The sequence below is a fragment of the Elaeis guineensis genome, chromosome 14 (assembly GCF_000442705.2).
Source record: "Elaeis guineensis isolate ETL-2024a chromosome 14, EG11, whole genome shotgun sequence".
Classification (NCBI taxonomy): domain Eukaryota; kingdom Viridiplantae; phylum Streptophyta; class Magnoliopsida; order Arecales; family Arecaceae; genus Elaeis; species Elaeis guineensis.
In genome coordinates, this window is record NC_026006.2 from 59,425,800 (window position 1) to 59,437,180 (window position 11,381).

Here is an 11,381-nt window from a genome sequence, read left to right on the forward strand (position 1 = left end):
TGAGCCTTCTTTTATAAATGAAGAATTTTTATATATCCTAGTGGAGTACGGGTGGCAATTGGATTGGATCAGATTGGATACAAATCGGATTTGTATATGGATTGGATTAAAAATTCATCAGTCCAATTTAAGCCAAACCTGTTTATTAAAATATATCAAAAATTCCGGCATGCATTTGATCTATTTATTAAACAGATAACCCATAATCCGTTTATGAATAGATCAAGTTGAGTTAAACAAATTTTTAATGGATTAGAGAGAGTTAAATAGATTAAAGAGTTTATAAATGGATCAGAATAAACATAAGAAAGTAGCTTAAGCAGGGTTTAAACATATGAAGCAAGTCTTGAATGGTTCAGACCATGATTCAATTCAATTATTAAATGAATCAAAATGGATTAAACAGGTCAAAGATCTAAATGTAAGTTTAACCTATTCTATAAAGAGATCTAATCAAGTTGGCAAGTTTATGAGAATGGTTATTATAAAAACAGGCTGCCGCGTGTGCATGTAACAACAACTGGCATATCGGTTGTTATAAAGAAAGCGAATGGAGTTGTAAATTTATAATGCCTTTTAGCCACATCCGGTCTTTTCTCCGTCGTTATAGCAATAAAATTAACCGGAAAAAGCGATAGCAGACGTTATAATGGGTTATTGGGCAATATAACAATTTATTATAATGTAAACAATCTCCAGATAACTAAGGTTGTCTCGCCTGAAAATAATTTTTTATTAAATAAAAAAGGATCGAAATGGTTAGTTTTTCGTATATTATTTTAATATTAAAAATTTGAAGTCATATACTGCGGCGCGGGATATGCATAACTGAAACCAAACCTTGATGTAAGCCACCTAACTGCCTCTCTCCCACTCTCTTCTTTCCTCCCTTCGTTTTCCTAGTCAGCAGTTCAGCAAAGAACGCTGTCCAAAGAACGCTGCCCAAACTTGAATAAACCTGCATGCATGCTTCTTGGTTCCGTACCTACCATTCCACACAAACCCTCTATAAAACCCCCATCCCTTGCTCACCATTCTCCATCTCATTTTCACTCACCACAACTCAGTAAGTAGTGAAGCCTAGGAAACAATCCAATTTTAACGATGAGTCCCTCCACTTGGACCCTCGAGATCGAGTCCCCGGCCCCCGCCGCAAGGCTATTCAAGGCGGTCCTCGACTGGCACAACCTTGCTCCTAAGCTCCTGCCCAACATCGTCGCAAGCGCCGTCGGTGTCCAAGGTGATGGCAGCGTCGGAAGTGTCAGGCAGCTCAACTTCGCCTCAGGTATTTATTACAACCCACACCTCTGAAATTTTCTAGTCTTATCTGTATATATTCCATGTACTTAAGAGCTCGTGCAATTCATATTTGTAGCAATGCCATTTGGGTATGTGAAGGAGCGCCTGGACTTTGTGGACTTTGACAAGTTTGAGTGCAAGCAAAGCCTGGTCGAAGGCGGTGATCTCGGGAAGAAGATCGAGTCAGCCTCGACCCAGTTCAAGTTCGAGCAAACCAGCAAGGGAGGGTGTGTGTGCAAGGTGGTCACAACCTATAAGCCATTGCCAGGAGTTGAGAACAAGGATGAGGTAGCCAAGGGAAAAGAAGCAGTGACCGGGATCATCAAGGCAGCAGAGGCCTACCTCCTGGCCAACCCTGGTGCCTATGCCTGAAGTGGTTCGGGTTTGAGCTCGTACACTTGGTGGTGTGATAGAACTATAATAAGCAAGAGATTGCTTTTGGAGTGAGCGTTTGTGAGGTTGTTCTGATTGTTTCCATGCTTTCGTTTCCTACGGAGTGCCTCTCTATGGTTTTACTGAAATAAATAAGCCCACTGGTTTACTGTGTGTATGCCAGATTTGTGAATCTTTTCACAATGCCATCGGTTTTACATAAAAGTAATTGGAAAAAATTATATTTGAAAGCAGAAAAAAGGAGAAAAAATTATGGTCACCCAGTCGAGTGCCTCAGCTTTTTACTTATGTCCTTATAAACTTGATTTTATCCCAGTATTTTCACTCGCTTGGCATTTTATTCTAGTGCTACTCACCCGGATAGATTTCATCACTGATGAGTTAGTTTGTGGATAAAAGACCAATTCTTCGGCCAATATCCCATATCCTCCCGAGCAGGGTTACAAGCTTATGGTACCGGGTTCGATAATGGCCCATCAATGACTCTACTTATGTACGTGGCTGTTGCTGCAAGTCTCCAAATTGTCATCAGTCGCTCGTCAACATGAAATTTAGATGATGAAATGCATTCTCTCGAATGAACATAGAATGAAAATTCGCACAGTGTTTCAGTGAAGGATCCTTCGATGCTTAAGTTATTTAGAGCTTGTTAACAGAGAAGAAAGAAGAGAGGAGATGGAAGAGAGTTTTGGCATTGTTCTTTGTGGGGGTGCTTGTTTATTTATCTTAGGATCCTCTGGTTATTTCTTTATATAGAGATGAAACTGTAGGCTGTTACGTACGCATAAATCCGATAGGCTATTACACCTTGCTCGACTCGATTATTGACCTTATTTTGATAGGTCGTTAGAATAGAAAATCCATCTACTAATCTGTAAATCACGATTGTTAGTTATGGACATTAGTTGTAGATTCCATCCATGCTCCAAAAGTCATTGGAAGGTTCTAGTGAGTTGACCTTACTGTCGAAACGGCCTATGGCTTGAGGTTGGCATGATACTAGGGTGCCACATTGGTTTGAATCCGAGAATGAGTGAGCATGGATGAGGTTATAATCCTCACAGTGGCACTATCTGATGTCTGGGTCAATTTTTGATGAGCTAGACTCGGTATCTACCAGATCGACACTCTTTTAATAATGAGGTCAATTGTCATCTAAAGTCATTGGCTTGCACTATTTTCCCCTGGGCTACCCCTATGATTTGGTTCAAGTTATCTCATACGATCTCAAGACGAAGTGCCTTAATTAGCAAAAAATGACTCACCTAAATGACTCATATTCCAACAGTCACTATGCAATAGTATATACATAGTATGTATCCTGCATGGGACTAAGACTTGAAAACTTGGTATTCGCATCATCTCATGTATCATTCTTTTTGGTACAGCGAGCGTGGTATGCACTATATGTGACCCGTAAAGATGGTTAACGAATTCCACTCCGAATTAGATGTGGTTACTTGATTCTAGCAAGGGTAGAAAGTACTCTTTTTATGGTTGAGCATAGGCAATATAGTCCTCCAAATATCATTCCTCTCTCGTAAGAACTCCTTGATGAAAATCTTTCATTACAGAAACCATTAACTCATGCAGGAAAACTGTTGACATAGCCTAATAAGTTTGTTTATAGTCCCATATTAAAAGCATACTGGCAATTACATTTATTGGGATAAAATATGTAGATTCTTAGACGCTACATGCATGCCAACATTTCTCAAGAAACATGCATCTGAAATTCTTATATCGGCCATGTCAGGTTATACCATGTTGGCTTTAGGACTTCATATTTGAGCAGGCCATGTGTCATATATTCACAATCCAAATGCTTAAATTATTGGGAGGAGGATCGGCTCATATTAATAAACCCATATAGCATTTTTTTATTAGTTAATATGAAATTTTGACAATCTTCCCTATCTAATCACGTGATGTTCTTGTCATGGATGGCTCTTATTCGAGAGAGAAGTGCCCATGTATGGCGAATGTTGGGATATACCGACCGACCCTAATGCCGACTCACCAACGCCCACCACCGACGGGTCACGACGCCCGACCCGTCCTCGACGCCGACTCACCGACGGGTCCCGATGCCGACCTATCCACGAGGACGGACTGACCGATTTCGCTCGACCGACTATGGGCAATACCAACAGTAACTGCCGATCGTGCCAGGCCGGGACGGATCGGCCTAACGGGCCGATCCACCTCCGATCGTCCGAAAGCCGACCCCGACTGACGACCGACGGACGACCCCGACGGACGACTCCGACGGACGACCCCGACCGACGACCGATGAATGACCCCGACGGACGACTCCGACCGACGGCCCCGACAGACGGCTGCCGACAATATCCGACCGAAGGTGTGTCGGCCGAACCGACCCATGCTGTTCCCGACCGACCGAGCGGTCGAACCCATATTACCGACTCACTGTCGGGGGTGGCAGTCAACGTCCGACTTAAGCAAGACACCAGACCAGCCGACGGTGCCTCCGGGTCATCACCCGACGTTCCGGCAGCCGAATACCGACCGACCCCACTCATGCCGACTCATCATCGGGCCTACATATCCGACGCCCGACTTCACCGATCGACCGACCGATCGACGGCTATCGACCGACCGGGGATACGTCGGTCGGGCAGACCTTTTCCGCTCTCCCAACTGACTGCACTATGGAGTCCGATGCCCGACTCCTGCAACGTGCCCGACTGACTGTCGGAGGGGCCCAAATTTTCACCCGACGCCCCTCAGCTGGCCGCCGACCTATGGTCGGTTGGCTCCTTCAATCGCCGTACTACTGTCAGAAACTGTCAGTCCCGACAACAGCATGCGACACTGCCGCCTAGGGGCATTATTCCACCTAAGGCATGGTCAACCCTAGCGATTTGATAGCCCCACGGCGATTTGACACCTTTACGGTGACTCTGACAGTCTTCAGTGAGTTGACAATTCTTCAATTATCCGCGCCATTAATGACGGCGCCATACCACGCTTCATTATATATATCGGGGAAGGCAACAGTGCTAGAGGTCCCTTCGAAACTTTTGGGCTTGCTCCCTCTCTCTCTCTCTCGTTGAGTTCTTTGCTTTCTTCTCACTGTTGCCCAGTCTCCTCTCTGACTTGACCGTCGGAGGGTCTCCGTCGGAGCCGCCTCCGGTCAGTGCGGACTTTCTTTTGCAGGCACTCGTTCCCGGCGACCAGGCGACGAGGGGATTGGCCGCAACAGATTGGCGCGCCAGGAAAGGGGGGCCAGCGTAGTGCTTCATCGACAGCACCAGGGATTGCAACCCCCACGGAACTAGAACCATCTCCCCAGATGACAAAGACAAGAACTCAACGGTCGAGGGTCACCGGATCGGTGAGGCGTTCTTCCCGTCGGGAAGAAGCCTCTCCTCCACCCTCCATGGCGGAACCTAGTTCTCCCCATCCCGCGGTGACCACGGAGGCGCAGATTGCAGCGATCGTGCGGCAGATGACCGTGTTGACAGACGCGGTCAAGAGCCTTCGACAACAACCAATCTGGCCGCCGCACTCGTCGGTGGAGCAACCGGCGGCACACCTGATGCCCTCCAGGAGCTTCCGACCGGTGCCTGACCTAGGGCATGGGCCGGAAGGAAAAGCGAAAGAAAGGTCGGGCCCCTGCTGAACCCGACAGGCCCCCCACTGATAGACGGGTCTCGCCCCGACAACGGAGTCTGAGACCAACGCATCGCAGGTATGACTCCTACACCTCGCTCCTCGTGCGCAGATCCTGATAGAGATCGAAGGAGCGGAGTATCTACGACGGCCTCGGCCTTTGAAGGCAAAAGACCCCGACCAACATGGCTCGATCGCCGATCGCCGACCAACATGGCTCGATCGCCGATCGCCGACCAACACGGCTTGATCACTGATCGTCGAATCAACGACTCGATCATCGATCGCCGAACCGACGGCCTCCGTCTCTGAAGGCAAAAGGCCCCGACCAACATGGCCCGATCATCGATCGCCGACCAACACGGCTTGATCGCTGATCATCGAAAGGCTCCGACCAACATGGCCAATCGTCGATCGCCGAATCAACGGCTCGATCATCGATCGCCGACCAACACGGCTCGATCGTCGAATCAACGACTCGATCGCCGATCGCCGACCAACACGACTTGATCACTGATCGCCGAATCAACGGCTCGATCATCGATCGCCGAACTGACGGCCTCCGTCTCTGAAGGCAAAAGGCCCCGACTAACATGGCCCGATCGCCGATCGCCGACCAATACGGCTTGATCGCTGATCGCCGAATCAATGGCTCGATCATTGATCGCCGAACCGACGGCCTCGGCCTCTGAAGGCAAAAGGCTCCGACCAACATGGCCCGATCACCGATCGCCGACCAACACGGCTTGATCGCTGATCGTCGAAAGGCCCCGACCAACATGGCCAATCGTCGATCGCCGAATCAACGGCTCGATCATCGATCGCCGACCAACACGGCTCGATCGTCGATCGCCGAATCAACGGCTCGATCGTCGATCGTCGACCAACACGGCTTGATCACTGATCGTCGAATCAACGGCTCGATCATCAATCGTCGAACCAACGGCTTAATCTATGTTTCGATCGCCGATGACACATCGAATTCTATGGCGAAGATCGAAGGGACGGAATATCTACGACGGCCCCCGCCTCTGAAGGCAAAGGGCTTCGACCAATGCGGCTGGCTAACTTGCCCACTTAGCTTTGACTAAGAAAGGGCAAAATGCCAAGACAACCGCGACATACCTGCCCGACCAAGGTCTGGGCAATGGATATTCGACTTGCGACATACCGACCCGATCACGACCGGTCGAAGGATATTCGGCTTGCCACCGTCTATCATACGACTCAACATGCTACGTTGGTGGATATTCGACTTGCCACCGTTTATCATATGTCCCGGCGTGCACGCCCAACCAAAGGTCGGACAATGGATATTCGACTTGCCATCGTTATCCTATCCGAATACGTCGGACGCTACTCGACTGTCAGACTCTGTGGAATGATCGTGTCGACGAGCAACGTTCGGAGGTTGGCCGACCTCCGACCCGACGTGCATGCTCGACCTACTGTCGAGACGACCGACATTGGATCGTTCGTTGATGCGATCTCCAGAGTCAGGGCAAGACGTGACAGAAAATCACTCCTTTCATCCGAAGCCGTCGCCCACATGTTCACGCGAGCCAACACGACATCGGACTCAGGAGTGGGGGGCAACTGTTGGGATATACCGACCGACCCTAATGCCGACTCACCAACGCCCACCACCGACGGGTCACGACGCCCAACCCGTCCTCGATGCCGACTCATCGACGGGTCCCGATGCCGACCCATCCACGAGGACGGACTGACCGACTTCGCCCGACGGACGATGGGCAATACCAACAGTAACTGCCGATCGTGCCAGGCCGGGACGGATCGGCCTAACGGGCCGATCCACCTCCGATCGCCCGAAAGCCGACCCCGACGGACGACCCCGACAGACGACCCCGACGGACGACCCCGACGGACGAGTCCGACGGACGACCCCGACGGACGACTCCGACGGACGACCCCGACGGACGACTCCGATGGATGACCCAGACGGACGACTCCGACGGACGACCCCGACGAACGACCCCGACGGACGACTCCGATGGACGACCCCGACGGACGACTCCGACGGACGACCCCGACGGATGACCCCGACCGACGACCGATGAATGACCCCGACGGACGACTCCTACCGGCGGCCCCGACAGACGGCTGCCGACAATATCCGACCGAAGGTGTGTCGGCCGAACCGACCCATGCTGTTTCCGACCGATCGAGCGGTCGAACCCATATTACCGACTCACTGTCGGGGGTGGCAGCCGACGTCCGACTTAAGCAAGACACCAGACCAGCCGACTGTGCCTCCGGGTCATCACCCGACGTCCTGGCAGCCGAATACCGACCGATCCCACTCATGCCGACTTATCATCGGGCCTACATATCCGACGCCCGACTTCACCGATCGACCGACCGATCGACGGCTATCGACCGATCGGAGATACGTCGGTCGGGCAGACCTTTTCCGCTCTCCCAACCGACTGCACTATGGAGTCCGATGCCCGACTCCTGTAATGTGCCCGACTGACTGTCGGAGGGGCTCAAATTTTCACCCGACGCCCCTCAGCTGGCCGCCGACCTATGGTCGGTCGGCTCCTCCAATCACCGTACTACTTTCAGAGACTGTCAGTCCTGACAACGACATACGACACTGCCGCCTAGGGGCATTATTCCACCTAAGGCATGGTCAACCCTAACGATTTGACAGCCCCACGGCGATTTGACACCTTTACGGCGACTCTGACAGTCTTCAGTGAATTGACAATTCTTCAATTGTCCGTGCCATTAATGACGGCACCATACCACGCTCCACTATATATATCGGGGAAGGCAACAGTGCTAGAGGTCCCTTCGAAACTTTTGGACTTGCTCCCTCTCTCTCGTTGAGTTCTTTGCTTTCTTCTCACTGTTGCCCAGTCTCCTCTTTGACTTGACCGTCGGAGGGTCTCCATCGGAACCGCCTCCGATCATTGCGGACTTTTTTTTGCAGGCGCTCGTTCCCGACGATCAGACGATGAAAAGATTGGCCGCAACAGCAAAGATCTTCTTCTGCTCTAATGTCTTTCAATACAAAGAGTAGGTGACTAATGAAGTTTGTGACATACAGGAAGCATGGCGATGTCACTCGTCAAAAATTTATTATTTTTTTTAAAAGATCGACCGGTAGGATTAATAAACTCATGATATTTTTTCTTATTAGTCAATGTAGAACTACGTCACTTAGTTTGTCCTGTCCCAACATGAGTCCTACTACTACTACCATTCAAAAAAAAAAAAACATGCAATTCCTTTTCTTGCCGCCCATCTGAGACTGTGAATCATCTTTTTGAACCCAGGAAAGATTTGACGTTTCTCAGTAAGAAATAAGAGGGAGATAAGGCTTATAGAAGAAGCCTAGGTCTCCGATAGGACGTTTCTCAATGAGAAAGAAGAGGAAGATAAGATTTCTAGAAGCCAGGTCTCCGTTTCGTGCCGCTACAACCGTGAGACCTGCGCCTTTTTGCCGCGCCGGGCACGTCATTCCGTCGAAATCTCCACGTTGAACCTTGACGACGGCAAAGTTTTCTCATACCATGTAATTTAACACTAGCTAATTCCACCAAAACCCAATATGGTACGTCGAAGACTGCTGAAGCATTAGATCCGATCTGTCCCGAGTCCAATACATGAGAAAAAAAGAAGAACTTAAAAATTATCAGAACTGATGCTTAAATTCGGCAAGGCTCTGAGTAACGGTACGAAAGAAGAAAGATACATGCAAGAAAGTATATCTCGGGAAAGTATGTTTTTTTTTTTTTTTTCTTTTAAGATGAAGAGTTTTTATCCTAGTGGAGTAGGCATGGCAATCGGATCAGATACAAATCAAGTTCAGATATGGATTGGATCAAAAATTTATCAATTCAATTTAAATCAGATTTGTTTATTGAATGAATATAAAATTCAGATGCGAACTCGGCATATTTATTAAATAGGCGTAACTCATAATCTGTTTATTAACAAGTTAAATTGAGTTAAATAAATTTTTAATAGATTAGAGAGATTTAAATAGATTAAACAGCTTATAAGTTGATTGAATTAAATAGATTAAGCAGGATTTAAATATATGAAGCAAGTCTTGAATGGATTTGCATTATGATTTAATTTAATTATTAAATAAATTAAAATATATTAAATAGGTTAAAGATCTGAATTTAAATTTAATCTGTTCAACAAATAGATTTAATTACGTTGGCAAATTTATGCGTTATAAAAACAGGCTGCTGCGTCTGCATGTGACCGCAGCCGGAATATTGATTATTACAAAAGAAGAAAAAGGCAATTATAAATTTTTAATGCTTTTTAGCCGCATCCTTTTTAAATTCCATTGTTATAGCAATAAAACTGGAAAGGCGATAACAGACGTTATAATGGGTTATTGGGCAATATTACAATTTATTATAATCTAAACAATCTCCAAATAACTACGGTTGTCTCGCTTGAAAATAATATTTTTATTAAATAAACACGAAAAGGGTTAGTTTTTCGTATATTGTTTTAATATTAAAAATTTGAAGTCATAGACTGCGGCCCGGGGCATATACGACCGTTACAACGATCATAAATTTGAGCTGGGATCCGTCAGGACGTAGAAACACCGTTAACTGGAACCAAACCTTGATGTGAGCCACCTAACTACCTCTCTCCCACGCACTTCTTCTCCCCTTCATTTTCTCAGTCAGCAGTTCAGCAAAGAACGCCGCCCAAATTTGAATAAACCAGCATGCATGCTTCTTGGTTCCATACCTACCAACCCACACAAACCCTCTATAAAGCCCCCATCCCTTGCTCACCATTCTCCATCTCATTTTCACTCATCACAACTCAGTAGTAGTAGTAGTAGTGAAGCCTAGGAAACAATCCAATTTAACCATGAGTCCCTCCACTTGGACCCTTGAGATCGATTCCCCGGCCCCCGCTGCAAGGCTGTTCAAGGCGGTCCTCGACTGGCACAACCTGGCCCCTAAGCTCCTGCCCAACATCGTCGCAAGCGCCGTCGGTGTCCAAGGTGACGGCAGCGTCGGAAGTGTCCGGCAGCTCAACTTCACCTCAGGTATTACAACCAGCACCTCTGAAATTTTTCTAGTCTTAATTATCTGCATATATTTCATGTACTTAATTAAGAGCTGGTGCAATTCATATTTGTAGCAATGCCATTTGGATATGTGAAGGAGCGCCTGGACTTTGTGGACTTCGACAAGTTTGAGTGCAAGCAAAGCCTGGTCGAAGGCGGTGATCTTGGGAAGAAGATCGAGTCAGCCTCGACCCAGTTCAAGTTCGAGCAAACCAGCAAGGGAGGGTGCGTGTGCAAGGTGGTGACAACCTATAAGCCATTACCAGGAGTTGAGAACAAGGATGAGGTAGCCAAGGGAAAGGAAGCAGTGACCGGGATCATCAAGGCAGCAGAGGCCTACCTCCTGGCCAACGCTGGCGCCTATGCCTGAAGCGGTTCGGGTTTGAGCTCTGCGATGGAAATCCAATAAGCAAGAGATTGCTTTTGGAGTGAGCGTTTGTGAGCTTGTTCTGGTTGTTTCCATGCTTTCGATTTCTACTGAGTGCCTCTCTATCGTTTTCTGAAATAAATAAACTATGCCAGATTTATGAACCTTTTCACAATGCCATCAGATTTACATAAAAGAAATTGAAAAAAAATAAAAAGTATATGTTGGGTGGATGTCTGACCAGGACACCACCTCCCAAGATCTTTTCAGTACCACGCGTTACAGAAGGAAAAAAAAGAAACAAAACAAAAGAAAAAACAATCAAAATACGTGGATCAGCCACAAAAGGGCTCGCCTCCACGGGGCATGCAAACTTCACTATGAAAAAGAAATTTTACAAGAGGAGACCTCACCTTCAACCCTTGTACACCCAATTCTCTCTCACCTGAAGTTCTCCTCACAAAAGCTCTCTCTCTCTTGGAGACCCCCTTGAACCCCTGAAGTGCCTGGCGACCGCTGTCCAGGAGCCTTCTGTCTCTTTCTCTCTCAGCACTCTCGCCTCTCTCTCTCTTCTCGGGTTTGTACGGGCTTCGTATGGCGTAAATC

General features: G+C 47.8%; 2 protein-coding genes across 2 annotated transcripts; both read left to right on the top strand.

Moving 5' to 3' along the window:
- Positions 1 to 1,037: 1,037 nt before the first annotated feature.
- LOC105057435 (pathogenesis-related protein 1-like) lies at positions 1,038 to 1,951 on the top strand. The gene is made up of 2 exons (XM_010940040.4): positions 1,038 to 1,285; positions 1,376 to 1,951. Exons 1-2 carry the CDS (start codon positions 1,105 to 1,107, stop codon positions 1,669 to 1,671), a joined length of 477 nt encoding a protein of 158 aa, XP_010938342.1. The 5' UTR covers positions 1,038 to 1,104; the 3' UTR covers positions 1,672 to 1,951.
- Positions 1,952 to 10,138: 8,187 nt separating this feature from the next.
- LOC105037444 (pathogenesis-related protein 1-like) lies at positions 10,139 to 10,950 on the top strand. Its single transcript, XM_010913106.3, has 2 exons — positions 10,139 to 10,387; positions 10,483 to 10,950. The coding sequence occupies exons 1-2, from the start codon at positions 10,207 to 10,209 to the stop codon at positions 10,776 to 10,778; spliced, it is 477 nt and encodes a 158-aa protein (XP_010911408.1). The 5' UTR covers positions 10,139 to 10,206; the 3' UTR covers positions 10,779 to 10,950.
- The last annotated feature ends 431 nt before the right edge of the window (positions 10,951 to 11,381 follow it).

Excerpts from the sequence above, each read along its gene's own strand:
- LOC105057435 (XM_010940040.4), top strand. The coding sequence starts at position 1,105 with ATGAGTCCCTCCACTTGGACCCTCGAGATCGAGTCCCCGGCCCCCGCC. Across the intron at positions 1,286-1,375 it reads GCAGCTCAACTTCGCCTCAG|CAATGCCATTTGGGTATGTG; the intron begins GTATTTATTACA and ends TCATATTTGTAG.
- LOC105037444 (XM_010913106.3), top strand. The coding sequence starts at position 10,207 with ATGAGTCCCTCCACTTGGACCCTTGAGATCGATTCCCCGGCCCCCGCT. Across the intron at positions 10,388-10,482 it reads GCAGCTCAACTTCACCTCAG|CAATGCCATTTGGATATGTG; the intron begins GTATTACAACCA and ends TCATATTTGTAG.